Consider the following 26,123-nt stretch of genomic DNA (forward strand, 5'->3'; position numbering starts at 1 on the left):
CCACAGCTAAACCAAGCCTAACCTAAGGCTCACTTGCACAAACACCTGTTAAATATTATAACTGTGATCAAATGCCACAAAGAACCAGTCAGAAAAGCCATCGTTATATTTATTTATTTTCAATTCTAATTTATTATTTATAATTCTAATTTCGTAATAGGATAATTTATTGATTTGTTTTTAAAATCAAAAACCTGTACGATCTTTTCTTGTTTTTTCATTTTCCCACCCTTACATATTTGGTGAAGGAAAATTTTGCTTACAAATGCAAATGACACTAATGTAATGACATTGGTAGATAAAATAACAAGGTAGACCTTGTGCTAAATTTACTTCCAAATTTATAGGTGACAAAGTCCAAGATGAGGTTAGAATTTCACGGGTACAATTTTCATAAAATTTTAGTCAAAAATAAACATGAAAAAAATCATTAATTTTTTTTAAAGAAAGCTTCCTCTGATAGGCTCTCCTGGCATATTTAATCAAGATTAAATTTTAACAGGCTTTATTTGTGCAACTGGGCCTAAAAGTGATAAAACGTTTCAGGGCCCTGAAAGGCCTCAGCTCACTTGAATTGTTGGATACCAAAGAGTTTTAGCAGAGATTTTTGAGGTTAGAAAAGTTTTCTAAAGAAAAGGAAAAATCTTAAAAGTGGTGTGTGGGGAGGGGTGGTGAGTGTGGGTCCCTCACCCTTGCCCAGCAACAGAAAACCTGAAAATTTTCGCATAGCAGAGATTTTGAAAATTACCTTTTTCATCTATCTCTGAATCTATTAACACAATCATAATGTCTAAAGGCCGAAAGAATAGATTTATACGAATTCCATGGAATACTTGTAGAATGTTTCAAGCACCGTATCAAAAAACAAAGATTTTCAGTTGTTAAAGTCAAAAGGACATGTAAACCTAACATAAAATCTATAGTAAAATTTAACTACACTTCTTCGCATACTCCTTCTTCATATTGTTGCTAAACATGTAACACAGGCTTAATAAAAGCTTTAAAGATTAAGCTTAAAACTAAACACAACATTGTATAATAATAATAATAGTTGGCCTGCACATCACCCCTTACAGCCAACCCGTTTCACTACATGCCGCCAAGTGACTAGTGAGATTGTTATTTTATTTGTAAAAAATAAAAATCACAATCACTCCATGAATGGGTGTCAAGAAAAGATTTACTCAATAATATTTGTTTCAATAGGAAGTTTAAGGTTGATAAATAATACAGCACAGAAAAATCGGATGCAAAATATAAACTGAAAGATTTAGAAATCGGTGGATGAATAGACACAACCAATTACAATAAAAAAAGTTAATAATAGCTTATATCTGACAAACTAGTATTTCTTATAAAGTAGGCTAACTTATTTCCTGCGAAAGCAAGCAGCTTCATAGTTAAAAGATGGACAACAACATAGATTAAAAGATAACATAGAATCTAAAAACTAGACTAGATTTATGATTTTCGGTGAGATACTAGAGCCTGATCGTGACAAGTCATAAACATAAGGTATGGGAACCATTTTTTCAGAATAATTTAACAATATTTGATTGTAAAACAGATAATACCTGAGAAATATTAGCATAATAGAGAACGGCATAACAATAGTTGGTTTTGTATAGATATGGAAATAAATTATTCTATGTTTAAAACATAATTATATTACGAGATGCCTTACCGGTAGCTGCCATGCCATAAACACAGTAAACGATTAACTACATTATTAAATTATGTTTACAACCAGCCAATCAATAATTCTAAATTTAATCAACATCAACATCTACAGTAAAGAACAAAGTACAGGATATATATAAGTAAAAACACCACTACTTATAATGAATTAAATCTCTGGTAAGTTCTATGATATTGCAACGATAGACATTCACAATATTAGATATTCTTCCATGCTACCTTTAAGTAGCGTGGTAAGTAGTACATGACAACTAATAGCCTATGTAGTATCTGCTAGGTGGAAGCATAGGGCTTCTTATTATCCTGAATAATACTGGGAGCACTGGATGATAAAACCACAGAATACAACATGCTGTATTCTGTGATAAAACCTAGAAAGAGGTCAACTAGTGAAAAACACATTGTATCAGCCATGAAAGCGAATCAAGGTAAAATACTGTACAGAATGAAATATGATATTAACTTCATTTTCTGATTATACAATGCGAAGAAATGATAGATTAAAATTAAAGCCGTCTTTCTAAATTGCATTAATTGGAATCATTAAAAAAGTCTATCAAAATATTTGAATTGTTAGAACTTTCTAGTAATTTCTTTCAAAAATAAAGAAGGTGGGTTTTGAATAAAGATGACAATGGCCGCGAGTCAAACTGTCAAGCAACTAACCAATTTTCAGATTCAGAGCATAGATATTACATAGAAATGAACCAGTTTAAAATTCCTTGAATCTGCAGTCTAGACAAACCTTTCCAGAGAAACTCATTACACAAATTCCTTTTAAATCACCATTGTTCTAATAATACATAATTTCATTCAAGAAATATTAGAAGTTCTCAATTTTTTCGATATCTTGCTTATCAAGTTATTCAAATTATTTCATGCATTTTTACAATTATTACGGTTTTTCTTTTGATGACTTCATTGTTATGAGGCGGAAGATGCTCCAATATAATTTAATGACAGGGAACCAGGAGAGTTCGACCACTCAGAGGCAGCTAGCTTATCAATCAATACCGATATACCTTATTATAAATATTGCTTTGAATTTTTTCATCACATTATTATTGTTATTATTTATAGTAATATTATTACTCTGAGATTCATTTCATTATGAATGAACGTTTTTATGTGACATCTTACTTGCAGTGCAACCAAAAATATTATTTTTTATTACTTTTTGATAATTGGAATAATCCAAGTTTTATAAAATTTTCAAAGGTTCCTTACGCAAAAAACCATGTATAATTATCTACCGGTATGTCTACAAATATCTATTTCAAAATACATTTCTTCAGATTTTCAAATATATTCTATGCAAAATATATACCTTAATACGAATTTATTATCTCATTTTATGAAATATTTAATATTACACAAACTACCCTAACATTGCTTGAAAGCTGTACATTTTATTTCAATGTTTCATTTTCTAAATTGCACTACCCATTCTTGAAATTATTTCAACCATTATAATTCCCCATACGTCAATATTAATATAAATGAAAAGTAGTCAATATTATTACATGTTAATTTTGTGATAAATTAAATTTCAAATTAGACTGTGATAAGAATTTAACTAACAAAACAAGGCCCAGCCTCAAATGTGCAAAAGCTAAATAAATTATTTAAAATTCAACAATTATTAAAATACACTATTAAAATAGGAACTAAAGAAAATAAATAATTAATCACCGAAATAATACTGTTGATTCGTTAAAGTTAAACTAAGCTGAATACTTAACAGTAAACACCTCAATTAGTGGAAAGTTACAATCTAAAACTAACACATTAGCTACATGGTGCTCATTAATAGTTGTTTGGTATCAATTTGTGATAACTTGTGACATTAGTTTTGTTCTCCATTCATTGCATTCTCCTTCAGCCATTCTTCCATTTCGTTCCTGTACATTCTCTTTTGAAGAACTTCCCTGTTACGAGGGCGACATCCCAAGTATGTTGCAGTACCCTGTTAAATAATAATATTAACAATACTAATATTTTTTGGTAATAATAATAGTAATAATATTATTAATGTTAGTATTAATTCAATAGAATTGATTTTAAAAGAATTGGGAATATATTTGTTACAAGGATTTACAATGCTTGGATACACTATGTTTAATGTTGCTTGCACAAGCATCTGGCTTCAAGTAGACTCAAAAACTTCTCACTTATATAGTGCCAGAAAAAGTGCGATCAATGATACAGGAAAATAGTGCTATATAAAATCATTGTTGAAGTAGAAAAAAGTAAAACACTTGGATAGAAAAAAATATTGGGAAAGAGAAAAATTTCACGAACCATCCAAACAGGATGTGTGCCATTGTGCCAATACATTGAGAGTCCAAAAATGATTACCAAAGAGTGAGAGGTCACAAATGATCTACCAACTATGGCCATAGTGAACTTGAAGTGAGAAGTTGTGAGTATTTTTTTCTTCAAATATTCTGAAATTAACTAATTTTGTTCAATGTTCCGTGATAATAGAGTGTAATATTTGGCTATAATTTGGTGTTTTAATCCTTCTACATTCAAAATCTCTACCTTATATATTTTTGGACGGAAATGTAAAATTGAATTCTTAAAAGTGAAAGCAAACTATTTTTTGGCACAAGTTATTCTTTATAAAAATTTGGGAGAAGAATAGTTTAGGCCAAACCTGTTGTTCTATCCAAATCATATTTTTATAATCCGTAATTGTATCCACAAATAAATAAACTAGCAGGCTTTAACCTTGTCGAGCTAAAATAACAGTCAAGTTGCGAGTCTTTACAAGAGAGTCTTACTTTGAGAGTTTAATACACACAAGTTGGAGTGTATAAGATAAATTAAAAAATGGAATGAGATTTAATACTTACATTAAAAACAAAGTCAGTTTTGAGTTTTTCAAGCAAATGGAAATCTGGAATCCAACTTTCCACCTCATCCCATCTTAAATGCACCTCCTCGTGTAATAGCTTTTCCTCTGTGAATAAATTCATCCATTAGAAATCATAGAAATATGGGTGACATCTACTTCATCAAGATCTTAGTTGAACAAGAATCAGCCCGGGTAGACAACTTCAGTACTTACAGTTTTCAGTCCTGTTGCTTTCAGAACAGTGGATACATTATCATAATATTTAGTATTAAAATTATCAAATAGTACCAGATTATTGTAATTTAAAATAAAAAACCAACACCTAACCTTTAACCTCTAACATCTCCCTAACCCATTCTCACTTATCCCTTACTAGTGTGCAACTAAGTAGGTGAATGTGTATCAGCCTGCTGCCTACAACTGAAACGTGATGCCGTGAGACTTGACGAACTAAACGGCTCAACTTCCCACTTGTCCCAGTACCTCTATAAATGGTCAAAATAGGCACTTAATGAAATGAGATCTTGAAGAATAAAGACTCTCCCAGAGGTATTCAAGAGATTTGAAAAATACTGAAATTCACTAACCTCCATTTGTGATGACAATATCGTAGGTGGAGGTGCTTACTTTTTTATCATAATGAACAATTGTACATAATATATGTACTAATACATATGTATTGATACAGTACAATGTGCGTTTGAAACCCAATATATAATTTCATATTCAATACCAATTGGGAATTTTATTGAAGTAAACATTTTTATTGCTTCAAACAGGGTAATTCTCATCAATATTGTTTCTTGAATCTCATTAATTTCTTTGAATCAGGGGCAAATAATTCGCTAGAAAGAGAGAGTATTGTCATAACAAACATATTGTCATTATTGTTTGGTACGTTTAATTTGTAAAAAGTGTATATTGTATTTTATAATTGTCTTGATGAAATAAACATCTATTCTATTCTACTGTTATTAGCCCAGCTCAGACTCTTTCAATCGATATTTTACAAAGTTTATAATCAACGAAACATTGAAAAAATTCGCAACTCTTCATAGGTATTCGGTCTAAGCTGGATTCCCACAGATCAGTATCAGTGTCCGCGCCTGGTTCAGTGCAAATATTCTTCCTTTGAGTTCTAAGGGGACTATTACCACTAAGCCCGCCCAAACGAGTATGAATAGTGCCATTGGAATTAATTGGGAGAATATTTTCACTAGACCGGACAAAGACTCTGATACTAATGCCTATAGTGAGGTCCACGTTATAATGGCAGTGAAGAAAGATAGGAGAAAAACGTTGCCAAGTCTCTCCATTTTGCCACTGAGTGTACACATCTATTACTCAATTCATCCCATTAAATTTGATCTAATAATAATTATCACTTCCTTGATAAAATAATCAATTTAATGTCAAATTAATCAAGAAAATATATTTTTTTCATAATTTTATTCAAAAATTTGCTTTCATAACTGAGATCAAATTTTTATTTTTATACAAATCTGAAATGGCGGCTAATTTAAAAAGCTGTGATACATCAATCTGAATTTCAAAACAACAGAAATTAAGTTATTTGGTAGGTATTCTACTCCAATTTCTTTTAGAAAAATAGAAATCCTATCCAAAAAAGTAATTTTAATGTAAATAATTCTGAAATAACCTTTCAATATTATTTATAACAGTACGAGTAGGTCTAACCTATACGTGTAGCCTAACTGAAGCATGGATGGAGTCTAGGATGGTTAGTTATCAACTTTTAAAATGTCATTTCAGGTATTTTAATTTGTGTTTCTCATACGGTAATGTCCAAAAATTATTTTATTGTTTCAAAAATACATTTTAAATCAATTATACGACTTGTGTACTCAAGTATTTTGATAGAATGAAGAAAAAAATGGCGGCTGAGAATTGTTTGTCTACTTTTGTACATTCACTGTCAAAAGTAAAAATAAAATATTCTGGCATTGCAAAGCGAGAGAGAGATAGCGCTATCTTTTTTGTTGTATGATAGAAAAGGACAGCAACAATATTGTGAATCGTACACTGCCATTATAATGTGGACCTGACTATAGGTTACACTCTAGTCGAGTCGCTCGCCGAACGGCCAATAAGAGCGGCCTACCATCCACACTCCAATGTGATCTGAAGACGAGCGCCTCATCAAGATCAGTGGTTAGGAGCCACTAACCTCCGCTCGCTCGCTCGTCTCGTCTTCACGAAAATCGGAGCGAAGGCAAGCTGAGCCGAGTGAAGGCGAGCGCTGGCATAGTAGCCATCCACACTCTCGGCTCGTCGTCATTTGTGCGCACTCGGCAAGAGTGTGGCGCCGGCATGATATGTGGGAATCCAGTTTTCTGGCGCAATACTTCGGAAATGTTACAACCTTCTTCTATCACACAACCCTACTGTACTCAATTTCACTCAGATGGAAGCTTTTATCAGAATTATTCTTAATCTAGAAGGAAGGATAAGAAATAATGTGTCTTACCATCCCTTTTTGTTGTTTGCCTCTTGTATTGTATTCTGAATCGGAATGCCTCCAGCACTGAAGCTACCACAATAGTCAGAACAATCATGGTGAACAGATAGAAAAGTATGAAGTAGAATCGACTGAGTGGATGGAACACGTACGCGTAGCCATCCATTAGTATGAACCAATTGTTCACTACGGTTAATTCGAACAGAGTTACACTACTAGCAGCCAAGTTCTCGAATGTATTCAAGTAGTAATAGCCGATTGCAGATGTAGCATTTCCAGAGCCATTCGAAGCTCTGTAGAACTCCTCTACAGCTGTTCCTCTGAAAACATACAATTAACACGATCTTCAAACACATCATAATGACTGAGAATAAAATAACCAATAATCAAGAATCAGGAATCCAAATATGAAGAGTAACAATGATATTCAAGATAATATCTTGATGTAGACCAATCTACGTTGCAACACACTTTTAATATGTGTATAAATTCGTGAAGGGACAGTTTTGGGCCTAAGCCTGCTGTTCCTTTTATATATAAAGAAAACAATTGTAAAAATGATTGAATAAAAAATAAGGATTGTATTGGAAAGTCAATATAGAAACAAAGTGAAAATACACTTTGAAAATGGTCAATCTTTCTTTACATTCCTGAGCAGATTTTCAAAATAAAAAATAAGCATCAAGAAGAAAAAGGAATCTAAAGGTTAACAATAGAAGATGATAATAGTAGTAGAAAAATGCTCAACAATAACAGGAACCTTATTTTTGCAATTCTGTTTTTTGGACTCTTACCTATATTTAATAAAAATGGTTTAAATAAAACTATACTTGCTAATTTAAATGTATGCTTCATGTGATACACTATTCTGACGTTTTAAAGTAGTAATTAGTTTTTTGACGTCCGAGTTATTTCTTTATAATTTAATTGATTAGCTTATAATAAAACATTTTTATCATGTTCAAATCAAATTACCGTATACAAGGATCTTAACAAAAATGATAAAAAATTACGATTGCTGAGAAACTCAGTTGCTCGACGACTCGAGTATTTTTTCTTTTATTTTCTTTCTATATAATAAAAGAGAGTAGGGTTGTGTTTGTTCGCATCAAAACATGTTAACTTGTGGATTGCATACCGGAAAAACGGTAATGATTTAAATCTCAAAATTTTGCACATAGATTCTAAAAATATCAAAATCGTGCTCCTCAAAGCCCAAATTTAAATTTTCTTTCTAGATTTTTTAGAATTAATGTTTAAATTCCATTCAAGGGACATGACATTTTATACAGGATAGCTAACATTGTTGTAAAATGTTTTTCTTTATAAGTAAGGAAGTTATAAGGTTAGTACAAGGCAACATATTTTGAACGCAGCCGTGGTCTAGCGGTAAAGTAGGCTACTCGGTTGCGGCGCGAGTGTTCCTCGGTTCGAATCCCGATTCTTCCGTTTTTTTGTACTTAATTTTTTCCCTCGAAACGTATTATTTATAAATTATTTTTTGAAGGAAGTTGTTTTCATTAAGATTGATCATAGATTTCATCAATTCTATGTAAAATTTTGCAACCAGTACAAATGAAATGAACATGGATTTCATGCTGTGTCATTGAAATTCATAAGAAATGCATGAATAGATCATAATAAAATTAGTACCGTAATAATTGATATTATTCAGTTTTAATGTCGGCCTACTATTAGACACAAATTAGGAGTGAAACGAATTTGTAGGTATTTTGTTTGGAAATGGGGAAGCAAAAGGCTGCCTGATTCAAATTGAGGAGGATCTAATCGATACTTTGAGTTTTTAAAGTATTATGTTTTCTTCAGTTACCGTATTTATACTAATAATAAAAGAAAGAACTGGCTTATACAGGTACGGAATAGGAAAATTATGTTTGACGCATCATCACGTCTGAACTACTCAACTGACTAACTTGAAAGTTTGCATATAGATTCTAAATTAACCGAGGATTGTTATAGGCCTATTTTCAATTCTTCAAGATTTCATTACATCAAGTTTTCAATTTGTCATGCTTCCAGTTGTTGTATAGAAAGCTGAACATTTCTTTTAAAAGGGAGATTAGATGAAAGGTATGATTGGGATCCTATTCGAATAAAAATAACTGATTTTCTGTCCCATCAAAATTTTGGTCAGCCATCTTGGAACCGCTACTTTAAATTCAACTTTATTTTTATAAATTGGAAGGCAGTCATATAATACATGATTTCGATACAGAATTTCAAGAGAAAATGAAACCGCACATCGATTTCTCAAACCGTTCAAAAGTTATTCTCATTCAAAGATACTGATAAATAATACATCTATACTATAATAATGGAAAGAACTGGCTTATACACGTAACGGGATAGGAAAACTATGTTTGACGCATCATCACGTCTGAACTACTGGACTGATTAACTTGAAATTTTGCATAAAGATTCTTTATCAACCGAGGATGGTTATAGGCCTATTTTCAATTTTCCAATATTTTATTACGTCAAGTTTTCAGTTTGTAAAGTTTTAAAATAGACCCTTACGGAGCACGGGTTACCTGCTAGTATTCAATAAAGCGAGGTTAGGAATTGAAGTGGATTAGCGAAAAAAATCGTTAAATGATTACGATTTTTCGAAAAGTGGTGAAATTACTCATATTAGTTTGAGTTTACTAACTTAATCACAAGCCGATAATATACAATTTCAAAAAAGTCTAATGGCTTCTGGCAACTAAGTTCTAAAAAACCTATCAGAAACGTAAAACTAAAAAAACTAGTGTAGGTACAATGAACATGACAAGCGACTCGATTCGTACACTTCCATTGTGAGTATAGCCTAACATAAAATTGAGACTGTTTATTTATTTACAATTTGTGAATGAAACAAAGGACAGTTCTATCTTGCCGCATTATTTCTATTGCGAACAAATGAAGGCATGATTATGACCGTAATTCTAGCAGCCCTTATGGTAATAAGTAAATAATGATTATGGGAATATTATGAATATTAGTATTTTATACCAACCTTATACCAGTTTGTCTACGTTTAAGTCATTCAGTTTGACACTTGAAAATGGTTTCAGTACTGAAACATGAGTCAATAAAAAAAATATGGCTACCAAGTATTTCATTTTACAAGATATTGAGAAGCCCTACAAAATACAATACACGAAAATTATTGATAAGATATTTCCAAGTGCCCCTAGAAGTAGATATTTCCTTCTAATACAGTTCATTCTTGTATGCAAGTGTAACATACAAAAAGTCAAGAATAATATGATACTAGCAACATGAAATGATACATTTCATAGTGGTGGCCTTAGTACCTACTCATTTTGAGATGTGGCTAAGAATTAAAAAAATAGTGGAGCGGCGAAGGAGGGGTGTATCAGAGAAGGTAGCTGAGAGGGTTGAAAATAATGCATATATTCAAGTAGGCTAATTGATGAGTGAGGACATATTGGAGTGGCAAAGGTAGGGTAGAAGCCTGGAAGGTAGAAGGATGCGAAGACATTTAGAAACAAGCATTATTCAAACACTGTCAGATACCTTCTAAGATACACTCTACCTTCGTCGCTCCACTATCGGTGGATTGCAAAGACGTTGTCTCCGTGATCATTGGCTAAACATTTTCACCGTAGATCAACGAGCTAAAATATAGTAAACCATAGAGCGGCTGTTGGTGTGCTTTCAGTGCTCTCAATGTGTTACACGGCCAACTAAGGCCAGCCATGACAGAGAGAGGCAACAAGAGCCTCTATTGCCAGTCTGCCACTGCAGGAATAGGTGATGTTTAGGTACATTTATGATGATGATGGTATTGCAAACTTGACTGGAATGAACTATAGACATCAGCTAATATTATATGATCATGTTAGGCCGGTATTAGATAGTAATAGTATTAGACGGTAACATGAAAAAATATGAAAATATGATTTCCTACAACTTATTTCATATGATCTGCATATGACAGAAATATTACCGTCTAATACCGGCCTTCCGCCTTAGTTTGTTATTTTTTTGACTATCATACTTTGCCTTCTTGTTTTGAACTTAGAGATAATGTAGATAAGTACCGTAAGTGGTATCAAAGAAACGTCTTCATAAACTAGTTTTTTCGAATTCCTTACTCAAAATAGCATAAAAAATAATCCAATTTCTAAAATCATAATTTTGCAGTTACGGTATGGCATTTCAACTTAGTAGAGCACTTGTACGGCTAAGCAGTATTAACACTGTAACTTGTCTACATTAATTTCACCAAGGCTTCAAGTAAAGCAATTCAAACAATTAATTTTATGGATGTATAACAACTGTAATACGTGTATTTAAAATGTTCAATGAAGTATTTATTAAATATAACTGATTTGCACCTTGTCTTTTATGCAAGTTTCCATTATATCAATAGGACCATTCAAATTTTGCGCCGCTTTTGCCTCTCTCTGTGATGGCTGCCCATGTTCAATTCGTAACAGGAATAGCGGCCACTCAGCCACTCTATAGTTTACTATATTTTAGCTCGTTGCCGTAGATACAAATTGCTTAATCGCAGATCAGCTGTGTTTCAAGTAGACAGTGTCTTAACTATGGTTAGCAATGGCAACGCCGTAGCACTGTAGTCCTACTCTCATCTGTTTGATTCTGGCTCTCGCTCAGATCTGAACATCTAGGCACCGTTTACCGTCCTTATAATTTATATTAGATTGAACTTGGCTTGACATACACATGATGTGCTTTCTGCGCACATATTGTGTTTGTCAAGTTCCATTCAATCTGGTAGAATTTATAAGGACGGAAACATAATTATGTTGTTGACAAGTTTACTGTAAACTCAGTTTAGTAACAGTAAATGATTAAAACGCGTCAAATCACACAGCTGTTGATAGGTTTAGACATTGTCTAGACATCGTCTACCTAGCCAATGGTTAAATAACGTATTTGCAATCCACCGTTTGTGTTGACACTAAGTAGGCCACGCGCACTTGAGAAAAACTAATGGAGAACACAAGAGAAAAAGATGAAAGTTAACATCTAAATAAATTTAAAAACCACTCACTTGCAACAATTTCTCATATCATAACCGGCGAACAATTCCATGCCAATGATAGCGAAGAAATAGTAGAGTACAAGCATGACAACCGCCGTGGAACACATCAGTGGTACCAACAGTGCCATTGTTCCAATAATATCCCTGTAGCGTTTCTTGCTTTTGAACAATCGGAGCATGCGCAGTGGTCGGAAAATCACCAGAAAAGTCCAAGTCGGAAACATCTTGATCAGCAAGATACTCATTAGAGTGAGGGTTGTCACAGTTATGTCATAGCAATTCCAGCCGGAGTTTAAGTATTGATGCAAACCGAGACCAACAACCTTCAATGAAGCTTCAATAGCATAGCCTAAAATAATTCAATGGAATACATTATATTCAGAATTTAGTTCAAAATATCATTTACAACATGATAAACAATGAAAGAATTATTTACTCTTAGACAAAAATATGAAATTACAGAAGGCATAGCAATCTGATCATTTTTAATGCATGAGGGTGAGGTCACAAGAGTGTTTTTTTCAGGCATTTTCCAGACGAGTCGGCAGGGCTGTAAGCTCTCTGATTGGCTGATTGGGTTGGCGTTCGGGATTCAAAAAGCTGGCTGATCGAGAATCAGCCAATCGGAGAGCTTCCTGCTCTGCCGACTCGTCTGAAAAACGCTCGTGTGGCATCGCCCCAAGACTTAACAAGTTGTAGTATTTTATATGAAATGAAGCAACCATAAAGGTTGTTCATTAATGCTTGAGATTTGAAGGAAATGCTTGAGATCAAAGTTGAAGTATTCAATACAAAGTTGAAACCCCTATAAAGCATTTTGATTATTTACTGATGAGTAAGGTTTTTGGGGTAGAGAAATGGTCTCAATGAGTGAAGAAATGGGGTAAGATCACTCAAATGTGGTTCCTATAATCATATTTTGCGTAGTATTTTGGACTAAAAATAGTAACGTTATCAGTTTTAGTTAAAAGCAGACTCAGTTTGAATTTTTGCAACAGAAAGAAGGTAGATATAATTTATTATTGCAGAATGCAGATATCATCCTAATTTGATTAGTGACAGGAGAACAGTTTCAATTTTTTTTCAATTCAATTTAATTTATTTCCACATGAAATTACAAATTTGTACAATATAGTTAAGTTACAATAAAATAATAAATATAAAGATGAATAAATTTACTATTTTGATTAAAATTGTAACATTATTGAAAAGTGGAATCTATATATCTATCTATCTATCTATATAAGTGGATATATATAAACAAACACTTTAAAGACAATAAAGACAGGAAAAAACTGTTCTATTTAAATTAAAACAGGAGACACAAGACATAAATAGATTGAAAACACTTAAAAACTTACATTAGAAACGGAAATTTTCGAGAACTGAGTTCCCTTCCTCAACCGAGCAGACAGCAGTGAGTGGTACAGTTTTTGAATTTTTTTACAGTTTTGAAAACTGTACCACTCACTGCTGTCTGCTCGGTTGAGGAAATGAACTCAGTTTTCGAAAATTTCCGTTTCTAATGTAAGTTTTTAAGTGTTTTCAATCTATTTATGTCTTGTGTCTCCTGTTTTAATTTATATTACATACTTTAAAGTGTTTTCTACACTTACAAAAAACAGAAAACACTTTAAAGTTTGTAATATAAATTAAAACAGGAGACACAAGACATAAATAGATTGAAAACACTTAAAAACTATATGTGAGAAGTGTTTAGATAATAATGAAAACACTGGGATGTTGTAGATATCACATCTCACCAGCAACAGTTATCTGAAGTTTAGATAATCTTCAATGACATTCGAAATTCTGGCCAGGATAGCTGAAACGACCAAAGCGTTGCACCCTTCAGTCTGCTAGCGCTACCTGGTTGTGGGTTCAAATCCCATTATATGCATGGACGGACGTTTGATCATATCATAAAATCGTTCACGCACTTCTTATTAAACATGCACACGCTAAAAGCTCATGTGGGCATCATTCGCAATAAAAAATAAGATCATCAAGATGGACTTTATTTTCAGTTACTTTCAAAGTTTCTGTAACATTCATTAGTCAAGTTTAATCATTTTAAATTTCAAATACTTCGAAAATTAGTTAATAGAGATGATTTGCCATTGATAGCTTATGGCTGGAGTCTCTTGTGAATCCTTTTTAACAATAATGCAATCAGTAATTCAAGATCAATTATAACATACTTTCAACAGTAATATAATATGATGAGATACACTCACACGACATGAAGAAAATTGCATCCCAGGAAGAAATAAAAACATGCGCAGCTTTTTCAAGATCGGGATAGTTCTGACTAGCACGAAATAACATTGCTAAGCAATTAGACAATATTATAAAGGCTGAAACACAAAATAAGAAGTTGGATTAATATATTTATACAAACTCTGTAGAACATTTTCACAAAATAACAGGACATTTGTCAAGTACATTACGACAAAATTTGATGAAACGAAAGGAAGAATAACTTCGAATATGATACTTTTGTTTACTCACATGTTGTGATGAACATGAATTATCAATCTGAATTTGATAAAAAACAATTAAAATAACTATTAAAATTAATTAAATGTTGATCGAAATAGGAATAGCATCTTCCATTAGCGGAAATTACAACTCCAATCAATCTGTTCAATAACAGTGAAAGTCTATTCATAAATGCTTACTCTTGAACAAATAAGTCGGAGAATTTTACAGTTGTTCTTTTCCTAATGAACACCTATTCAACATGGTTATTGATTGAACCAATACTTCTGACATCCGTGTGAGAATGAAACTTTAATAGCTCAGTCTTCACTATGCCGTTTCACAGTGTGCATTATCATAGGAACAAATCTGTGCTCAAGCTTACTTGGAGAGTGAACGATATCGACGTTATCGATGGATTTAAGAACATATTTCCTATTTGAGTGAATTTTACTCAGCATGATAGGTGGAAAAAATTTATCATTATCGAGGACAATGGAAAAATACGGTAATTGATTAAATTTTTTTTTAATTGAAAAATGAACAGAGGGAATATTTTTATGCGCTTTACTGTAATCTATTTTAGGTCGTAACTGTCTTACAGTATGATTTCTCATACAGTACTTGTTATTTATTAACATTATTGGCCAAGCGTTAGCGAGTTCTCACTTTCGACTTACTGAAGGCCAAAGTCGTTGTATGTTCTACAATAACTTTAGAAAGAATTGATCAATCAGCTTTAAATTTTGAACACATATTCTTCGAACCTTTTTACAGGTCAAGTTTGTTGGACAACAAAATTGGCTCACTTCTTCATCCTTTTTCAGGATATAAAAATAGCATTGAAACTGAATAAGAAAAAAATTGTTGTGATTTATCATTTGAGTTAGCTGGAGAATTCAGTGCATGCAATTACAGTACTACAGTTTTCCATTCATTCATTCATAACATCAGCTGATGCTATTTGGGAGCTATCACACAGACAAACAGATTTCATGCGCTGACAAATTATTTCAGCTTGTTAATATACAGCATAATTTACAACTTTTACATCAACATACTGATACGGGTTGAGATATCAATGTGCAGTTTTCGTAATTCATTTTCTCTTGAAACTCTGTATTGAAATCATGTATCACATGACAACCATCCCATTTAAAAAAATGAATTTGGATTCATATGAGGGTAAAAGATGTTACAGCGACAGAGTAATTTTTGAAGAGTAAATTTTCATTTCAAATAGGATCCCCAATGAAACCTACTGTCAAATTATTCTTGTAAAAGAAATATTGAGCTGTTTCCATAATTTTCACCAACTCTGTATAATGAAAAAATGTGGGTTTCAAAGATTACAATACAGTTCATGAGCGAGTTCTCCAACCCAGGGGGTCACTAGTTATGTGCTTTTTAAAACACGACAGAATAATGTAATAAATATGATTGTTAGGTATATGTGAATATTTCAAGTGAAATATTCAGTAAGCATATTACAGAAAAATCTAAACTAAAATTCCATTGATTTTTTTAAAAGAGGATTCGAAACTGTGAATATTCACCCTAAATTACAATACTTGAGTCATTCACTCTATTTCATTAATAATTAAATACGGTAATATAAACTATCATCTCTCATTCAATTCAAATACTGAGATGTGTAATAATTGTATTTAATTAATCAAATATTAAGTGTAAAATGTAAAACATTCTATTTCATAATAGTGCATTCAGGTACTTACTGACTGTATGCTCGAAATATTTCTCGGATACAATATTGTGTGTGATTTGACAAACAGTTTGAAGCCGTTCTGGAATCCATGTTCCATGGTACCAAGGAATATTCGAATACTGCGCTTCCCATTGCAATGTCACCGCATCATATATATTACAAAATTCGTCAATTTTTAAAAATCCTGAATTTGAAGTGTTCAGTTGTTTAAAGATCAACAAGGTATCACGTACGGCTGGAAAAAAACATATTCATTGTAGAGAAGATAAATAATAAACTTTTAAAATGATAATTTGATTGATAGAAGAATTGATACCGTAGTTAGTTCAATAGGTAGAAGTTGATTGATTCATAGTTTTTGTTTATTCAACGACTGAGAAACCGGGCACTAGTATCTGAAGTATCCTACCTAGATGAGAAATCAAGTGAGAGAAAATTTGGTCTCCGAATTTTAAAAAGTTTTTTTTTTATCAAATGACTTAATCAATAAATATTTAAACACTCCAAGTAAGAAGTTGAAAATTGATAATGATGTGTTACCCTTACATTTCTTTGGCTTGTAGTAACGAAGAAGACCCTCGAATTGTCGAAATCTCAGCTCACCGGGATGCTGTTTGGTTACCAGGAGTCGGAAAGCATGATGACATGCCTGTTGCTTATGAAGAAGAAGCTTCTTGAACTTTTCTCTCTCAATACTAGTGAAAGTCTCATAGACTACAGCAAGCATCTGAAAACAACAAATGATTGAATCAAAAAGAAATAATTCTAATGAAAATGACTATAATATATTAACTAGTAATCGGTATAACTGTTTCCTATCAGATGTAAGAATAACTCGTGAGGATCCATGGTACACGAGCATTAAAAAGTATTTAAATAGGTAAAACTAGATAACATGAAAAATGCTTTTCTATATTCCTCGTTTTTGAAAAAGAAATGAAAGTAGAGAATTACAGTGCAGAGAAATCATGTTTGCAGCATCTATTATACAACATAGTGTAGTTAAAAAAAGCGTGATTAATTCAATAAAATATTTTGTTTCTACATTCAAATCATGTTCGCAACAGAAGCATTATACAACAAGTTGGGGTTGAAAAAGAGTTTCATTAATTCAATAGGGTTGAGGTAGTTTAAAAAGTGGCTCTGTAATATGCAATTTTGGGAACAACTTGAAGGAGATTGAGTAAATAAATAACAAATTAGAGAATGAAAAAGTAAAAAATTGAAAGATTTCACGGAAAATGATTAAGAATAATGGCAGGAGATTGTAACTCACAAGATTCATCAAGATGTAGAGACAGATGCACAGATATGAAATGAAAAACACTGAGTACCATTTCGATATTGCATAAGCGGGCATCATGACATCAGGAAAGCTGAAAAGTAACAAGTCATATAATTCACAATTTCATAATTAATAGGAATGTGTTGATAGTTCTGTAGGATTTGGCAACAATTTTTTGGCATTTGACGGAAATGGAATTCTAAGTAATTAAAATTGAATGAAAAATTATATATTTTTTCAACTGTAAATTTTGCATTTGCATTTATAGAACAGAATTTCTATTTACGATTCCTAGTTAATGAAGATATTAAACTACAACTTTTACTACAAACTGATTAATTGGAGTCATCAACCAAGAAAATTCAAATAATTACTTCTTCAATTACACCACATAACCTCAAACCTATGCTCTGTCAGCTTCAACTTCACATTTATCATGCAACATGAGTTCGGTATTTATTTTTGCTTCCTCATTTATTGAATATTCTAAATAATATCGGGTGTTTCAAAAAGAACGACCCAATCTCAAACAGTTATATTTATTTTAAAAAATGGTGAACACAAACCAATTTTACATAAAATTACTCACAGAAGTATCAAGTTTATAATGATGTATTATAAGTGTTCTATGAGTCCTCATTTTGAGGCTTGGACGACATCTAGACGTTGGCCAAATTCATCCCAGACTGTTCGCAAGATGTCTTCTCGGACTGTAGCTACTGCATCAGTTATCCTAGTTTTGAGCTCCTCAATATCAAGTGCTAAGGGAGGAACAACGTTAAAGATCATGTTTACGTTCCTGTATGATAACTGATGCAGTAGCTACAGTCCGAGAAGACAGACATCTTGCGACCAGTCTGGGATGAATTTGGCTACCGTCTAGATGTGGTCCGAGTCTCAAAAGGAGGACAAATGGAACCTATCTTATAATACATAATCATAAACTTGATACTTCTGTGAGTAATTTAATGGAAAATTGGCTTGTGTACACCATTTTTCTAAATTGGATCATTCTTTTTGAAACACCCGGTATTTCTTATATTTGTGACGGAGATGTTCATCTACTTGAACTTACAATTATGATCACAGATTAGACAGAGCGAGCCACATGTGACCCACAACTATGTCCAAAACTTAGAAGCTGCAAATCATGAGAAAAAGGAAAATTTAAAATGTTAGAACTTGAATTCGACTAAAAACTACTTACTTGGCGGTGGTCAGGAGTACGAACATTGTAACAAAGCTGTCATACAATGTGTGGAATGATTTATTGACATGATTTGTCGAGAAGAGATGATAGCCGAGTAGAGCATAGATGGAAACGAAGAAGAAGATCAGCGCCAACATGTCAAGTATAGGAGGCAATGACTGCAGAATTTGACGAATACAGCGACGCACACCCCCAAGGTGGCATGTGTCAACAAGGAATATGGGGCGCAATGCTCTTGTCACCCTCAGATGACTTGACTGCCGTACGAGGATCACTAGCGCTTCCAATACCATTATCACAAGAGTTACACACTGCAAACAATTTGCTAACATTATAAGTCAAATAAAAAAACACAAATACATTGTTTATTCTTAATTCATTTATAAATTAAGTACATTATCAAAATGATAGGGAGAGGAAAAATAAGGTAACCTTGTGCTATTCCTCTCCCAAATTTAGATAACACATAGTCCGAAATAGGTTAAGTCTTGTAGTTCTTCAATTCACAAAATTTTCAGTCCTCAAGTATTTTCACAAAGTAAATATATATACTAAATAGAGTAAGCTTATTTGTTTTGTATTGAATAGAAACTAGTTGATATCGTCAAAACCACTAATTAATTAAACCAATTTCAATTAATAGTTTAGTTTTTTACACCATCATCAATCTCTAGTAAACTGAAAGCTTAAACATTGTTCTGCAGAATATACAGCTTTGGTGAAAATTATGGAAACAGCTTAATATTTCTTTCACAAGGATACTTTGACTGTAGGTTTCATTGGAGATCCTATTTGAATTTAAAAAACTACTTTTCTATCACTTTAAAATTTTAGTCCACCATATTGAATCAAAATTCATTTTTTGGATGGGGAGGTGGTCATTTAATACATGATTTCGATACAGAATTTCAAGAGAAAATGGCAAAAACTGCACATCGATATTGTAAACCGTTTCACAGTTATTCACATTCAAAGATACTAATAAATCATACAAAAATGGAATAAATGAGTACATAGGAAATCTTAAAAAATCGAAACTACCAAATTTCACATTTTCAAGTGTTAGTAAACACTTTTAGTAATTTTTGCTCACATATTTACCACTTTCAACAAACAAATTTGATACGTCAGGTTTTTAATGTACTCATGTATCCCATTTTTGTATGATTTATTGGTATCTCTTTAAATGGGGATAATTTGAAACAGGTTGAGAAATAGATGTTCAGTTTTCACCATTCATTTTCTCTTGGAATTCTGTATCGAGATCATATGACCACCTTTCCATTTAGGAAAAATGAAGTTGAATTAAAATCGCGGATCCAAAAAAGCGGGCCAAAATTTTCAAGCTGCAGAAACGTAGTTTTTTCAATCGAACAGGATTCCCAATAAAACCTACTGTCAAATATACTTGTAAATGAAACATTGAACTGTTCCCATAATTTTCACCAACCCTATATGGTTGGAGTGAAGCCCTACGATTGGTCATTAGCTATTGACAAATTAACAATTTGGTATTCACAAGAACACATAACGTTTTCTCATCTTTGAATAAGTTTTATTATAAATGAAACACTTTTGTATGGATTAATTTTAATTCTATCATACTCTGAGAAGATTTAATCAATTCTGGAGTTTAAAAAATTGAAACCGAAATGTTCCATACAAATTTAGATGGCTACTAATTTTGATCTCTCTAGTTGGCGAAAACATCAACCATGAAGTAGTATAGTATTTTAAATATTTCAGAGGCATCTTTCGCTAGTTAAATGAGTCTTCATTGAACATTAAATTTTTACTATGTGATATTTTCTTCTTCTTTGACTACGCCTTGACAGATCAATTTGTCCTAGTTTTGGTTGTGGCCTCCCCTTTTTACGGGCCGATCTCTCTTCTTGACTCAAATCTGTTCGGCTAGGGACGCATTTCCAATTTCAAAGTTAAAATAGGAAGAATATTTCACTTTTATGCGATACTTCAAATGAATGGTGGACGCTCACCTTCAACATTGTTCTTTTATGCTTCAGAATAGTCGTCCAACCAATCCAGCGCAGTTTGAATCCCAATTCTAATCCGATGATGAAAAGACAGAACAACTCAATAGTGCTGTGAACCCATACTGGGAGCTGAAAAAATCGACAAACTGCCAGATAAAGTCAAATTAAATTTATTTTGTTTATCACAGTGACAAAAGCATCGCATGATCCAATTTTCTCTTTATACATAAGACTTGCAATAACTCTTACTGCCAATCTATACGAAGCGTTTTTCAAGCGAGTCAGCAGGCAGGAAGCTCTGCGATTGGCTGATTGGGTTGGCGTTCAGAAATCAGCTGATAATCAGCCAATCGGAGAGCTTAATTTAGAGTGATATGTAAGCGGAAACCCATGTAGAATATGTTGGATTTTGTCTGTATTCTTCAGTCCAAAATACTCAAATTCAGACCCAGACCCAGACTCTACCCAACGGGACTGCTATTTAGAGATTATAAAGTTTTAAGCGTTCGACAACTATACATACATACAGTTCTCATCTTCGCCGAAAGAAACCCTCATTTAACACGCAATGTAGATCAAGCGCACAACACTAGATCTACAGATAAAGAATCATATATATTGCTGGAAGAAATAGAACTTTCGGTCAGAAATCTGTACTATATAATATAGGCTGTAAAATGTTCAATTCATTATCAGTTGGAGTAGTGGGAATGAACATTTCAAAATTCAAAAAATTATCAAACGCATGTTGATAAGCATTGGAAATGATATTAGCGAACACTTATTGTATATTAACTAATATTTCATGTTATTTAAACGTTATTCTAATTTATTTTTACACTACCTAATAATAACAAAAAAAAATTCACCACTATAATTAGTTCTCATTAATTTTTTAGCGCTATTTACAGCATTCAAGAGGTAGAAATAGCCTAGATTATACAATTTATTGTATAAATAACATATTTATACTTACATTATATTTAGAATATTAAACTAAATGCATCCCGACATATAGATTCTACAGTGGGATGATGCTGCACGATAGCTCAAGGGAAATACATACTAAGTATGTTACGGATCTAAGTATAAGTACAATATTTCATACTGCAAATGTTTTTTCATGTTCAATAAATACCTCTGACATGGGTTATATGACAGAAAACTAAATAAATAGGTATCCGTGGCGCCTCCCTGTCCTGGTTTAAAAGTTTTCTCTCTTACAGGAGACAGGCAGTTTCCATAGAAGGAGTTGTAGGTGATGAGGTTTATGTGGATTATGGAGTGATACAGGAGAGTACCTTGGGCTCGGGCTTATGATTGTTCCCACTTAAAATTAAATGTATAAATTTGAAACATGCTTCTGGGTGGCATGGAAGGGAGTCAAATTTCTCATTATTTTAACCTTCCTGAAAAACTATCACAAATGATATCACAAATGACATAACAGAGAACCGTTATAGTCATTTATGATAATTGTCTACTGACATCATCAATACTGACTGACACACTGCCATCTGTCATCTATCTGAAAAATAATTTTTCTGGTGAATATTTTTTCTGAGGATGAAGGAGACTATCCAACTTATCATGATGCTATTATAATTACTTTTTTAAAATCGAATTGGAAGTTCTAAACACTCTAATTCTAATTTGAACGATACTTCCATTAATTGAATGGGTTAAACAATTTATGATCAACCGATATTAAATATAAATTGAGTTTGAAATGATTACAAACCTGAAAAGCAGGAACAGCTGGATCCTCTCCGAGAGCAAGTGCCAGCAAGATTATGGAAGTGACAAGATCCACTGTATAGTATAGTCGATTATGAACTAACAGGTATGCTGGTAGAGCTTCTGGATGACATGGGTGGGAGTCAAATTTCTCATTATTCTCACCTTCCTGAGAAATTAAATCACAAGTGAAAGATTGACATTGCAATAACAAATATATGTTATTGGATTACTTGAAAAATAGAGATAAAACTATGAATTACGATTAAGTTTGTTAGAATACTTCAAGTAGACTAGGTTTGAAAATAAATCAATCTAATATAAACTAATCTGATACAGTGAAAGCCTGAAATGAATTTAACCTTTATTAGCGATGCTGGGCAGTCACACTAATCTATGGTTACTAGGGTAAATAAACTTAAAATATCAAAGGAATGCCTTATTGCTCGAAGAGATTGAATACCTCGAGAAAAATAGCTGCCTCATGATAATTCATCTGCCAGTTGTAGTCTGTGTCCGAGGTGATTTCTGATGGGCTTCGTAGCTCCACATCTCGATTCAAGCTTGATCTACTCCCTATCTCATTGGGAATATCATCGCAGTTATCTGAAACATAATTCAAATAGTTAGTTGTGCAACTAGTGCGCAAAGTGACAGTTTGCTGCACCGAAAGAAACGTTTACGCATGAGCCGTAGGCGAGGGCGGAATGGTTTCTTGAGTGCAGCAGAGGAACTTTGCTCACGTATTTCACATTAAATTTTTCCTACAGTTACCATTGAATATGATGAGAAGTGGTTGATTATGGGTAAAATGATGGCTAAAAACCATCAAATGTTTGTCTGTATAATTTTGTTATTAATAACAACTTTAATTTATTTTAAACTTGATAATCCAATTGAAAATTAATAATTGATAATTTATTCAAATTAAAAATAAAATTAATCCAATTAAATTGAAAATTTGAATAATTTCGAGTAAATCTTAATTTCTAAATAATTTTTCAACCATTCAATTTATGAATGAAAAAAATATTATTTGAAATAATGAATAATAATTAATAATATTAAAAATGTATAATTTAATGAGTTCTCATTTTTATGTATTTGAAAATCAGAAAAAATGTAGATAGAACGAATTCGCATTCAAAATATACGCCAACAATGTCAACAGCTGATTGGGATGGCTGAGTACGCAAAGTAATAATTTGCGCACACGAGCAGAAAAGTGATTCTTTTCGTTCTGTAATCAGTAAAGGAATGGTCACTTTTCAAGGTAACTGTAGGAAATAGTTATTTGTATATCTAGAGTGAAAAGTACGACTTTTTCTCCCTGTGGGAAAAAGTTTGAAGCCCGACGCGAAGCCGAGGGCAGCAATTTTCCTGAGGGAGAAAAAGTATTTTTCGCTCGTGATGTACACAACATTTTTCCTCCATCTACATTTTTTTATAGAATCTGCAAATAAAATCATTCTAATAACTTACGTATTGGTGACAATGATTCCTAACAACATAACCTAAATCTAAAACCTAAAAACCGGTCGCCTGATTGGCACTGCCGATTGCGCTATCTATCGGCAAAAGTTGTAACAATTATATCAGCTGAGCAGCTACCAAAAATGGCTGACTCCAGATCACGCGGTTCAGATTTGAATTGCAGATCAAAAATATTTGTTGGCTAGTATTTTGAATAGAATAAAATATTTTTAAAATTGTATTAGATTTTTATCGTCTACTAATATTAAGAATATAATAATTATCATACAAACATATATTTCATGAGTTAATCAAATTTCTGGTTGTGGTATAGAATTCAGTTGACTCAATGACAGACACCTCTATTATGCTTTCTCATCTGAGCTTAGACCTTCTAACCTATTACAATGTAAGTTTCAAAATAGAGATGCTCCCCATGTTATTTAAATGGAGTCACTTTTACTCCCTAGGGAGTTTTTCTGTTTTTTACTACCGAGAGCGAAAAAGTGACACTTTAGTATTAGGTTTCAGGGAGTAAAGTAAGTACTTTAGACAGTAGGTGGAGGAAAATATAATTATATCAGTCTCCCATTTAAAAACAAGATAGCAATTACACTATGGAACAGTTCTTCAAGTTGGAAGTATTGTAGAGGTGCAAAGTGCAACATACGTTTTGATAATGCTGCAAGTTTTTATCTTTATAGTGTGATTAACGTTATAAAGTCAGCATCTACCTAAGTAAGTAAGTAAGTAAGTAACATCTGATTCACATTGGTTTGCTATCTTTTTCTGTCATTAGACAAAGCAGATAGCTCTATCCTTTTCTAACAACGTACTATATTGTAAAATTGTTTGTTGAGACTATGAAGAAACATAAGCAACTATCAAAATATTTCAAAAATTATGAAATTGTATTAAGTTATTACCAGCAATTAATATTATATCTGATATAACGGAATAACTTGAACGGTCGAACCAAATTTATCTAATATAGAAGGTAGTGGTAAGAGAGAATCGGTAACACTGCAGTCCTATAATTTTCACTCTTCTTTATAGAGCTACTGTAATTATTGAAAAACAATAAAAATTATCAAGTGCAACCCTATACTTGCCAAATTTGAACGTATTTGGTCCAGTAGATTTTTAGTTCTGTCTTCTGTACCATCAGAATGGATCAGTGGCATTTCGCTTTTATATATATATACAGATAAACATTAAAAAAAATGCTATATCCACAATCAAGTTTAATCCTATTAATAGCATAATAATTATGAATCCTAAACTGAATAATTATTATTTTAAACAATCTAATTTTGAGCATGATTCAAGTTACTTGGATTAATTAACTTCAAGTGCCTGTTCATTGAATCAGGCTTTGGTTCAAATCAAGAGATAATATTCAATCGATTCGAGAAGAAAATCAATGGAGATATAATTAAAATATGTTCCGAACATAACAATCTTTATTGCAAATTTAATGACGTTGTATAAAAAATGTCAATAGGCACCTAACCTATATTTTTGGAATCCGATAAGAAATAATTGTACTTACTGATACTTCTCTGGTGTAAGGAATCAATCCCATTTGCAATGTCATTACTGAATCGAACATATCCATCTGGAGTTTGGGCTTTACGAGAATTTTCTGGAAAAGCCATGTAATAAAATCAATCTGTTTAAGCAATAATAATTATTATTACGGTAAATGTTTACAACATTACAACTCGTCCCGTCTTCCCTACTCCACTCCACCGCCCACATAGATTGCAGACAGTTAACAGCTGACAAACAGCCATTGCTTGAACCAGCCCGCTGCCCACATAATCGAACGCATCGAAAGTGGATGCTCTTGTAGAGTAGATACAGAGCTGCAGGTGAGTATTTTGTCAACGAGTTCACTATCATAATGCCAATAATAAGACAAATTAGTTACTATTGGCATATTGAATATTATGTAGGTCAATATTCCAGATAGTTCTGGGACAGTAGACCTCGTGCAGGTATCAATCCACAGACTCCTTTAATAATTATAATGTCATGCTCTGGGAAGGATGGCAACGTTGCTAACTAGTCTGTCACCTGGACAGCTGGACAGCCCGAGTTGAAACATGAAAGTAGGGAAATAGGCCTATTTCAAGG

At 32.6% G+C, this 26,123-nt stretch overlaps 1 protein-coding gene across 1 annotated transcript; it reads right to left on the bottom strand.

Moving 5' to 3' along the window:
- Window positions 1–1,162: 1,162 nt before the first annotated feature.
- On the bottom strand, window positions 1,163–25,756 carry LOC111064461 (two pore calcium channel protein 1). Its single transcript, XM_022352198.2, has 13 exons — window positions 25,537–25,756; window positions 22,975–23,117; window positions 22,516–22,680; window positions 20,778–20,903; window positions 18,778–19,091; window positions 17,562–17,661; window positions 16,832–17,012; window positions 16,296–16,520; window positions 14,316–14,435; window positions 12,088–12,427; window positions 7,047–7,357; window positions 4,557–4,663; window positions 1,163–3,664 (listed from the first exon to the last, which is right to left on the bottom strand). Exons 1-13 carry the CDS (start codon window positions 25,640–25,642, stop codon window positions 3,545–3,547), a joined length of 2,358 nt encoding a protein of 785 aa, XP_022207890.1. The 5' UTR covers window positions 25,643–25,756; the 3' UTR covers window positions 1,163–3,544.
- Window positions 25,757–26,123: the final 367 nt, after the last annotated feature.

The sequence above is a fragment of the Nilaparvata lugens genome, chromosome X (genome assembly GCF_014356525.2).
Source record: "Nilaparvata lugens isolate BPH chromosome X, ASM1435652v1, whole genome shotgun sequence".
NCBI lineage: Eukaryota > Metazoa > Arthropoda > Insecta > Hemiptera > Delphacidae > Nilaparvata > Nilaparvata lugens.

Excerpts from the sequence above, each read along its gene's own strand:
- LOC111064461 (XM_022352198.2), bottom strand. The coding sequence starts at position 25,642 with ATGGCTTTTCCAGAAAATTCTCGTAAAGCCCAAACTCCAGATGGATAT. Across the intron at positions 20,904-22,515 it reads CAGCTGTTCCTGCTTTTCAG|CTCCCAGTATGGGTTCACAG; the intron begins GTTTGTAATCAT and ends CGATTTTTTCAG. Across the intron at positions 16,521-16,831 it reads TTACTACAAGCCAAAGAAAT|CCGTACGTGATACCTTGTTG; the intron begins GTAAGGGTAACA and ends GTTTTTTTCCAG.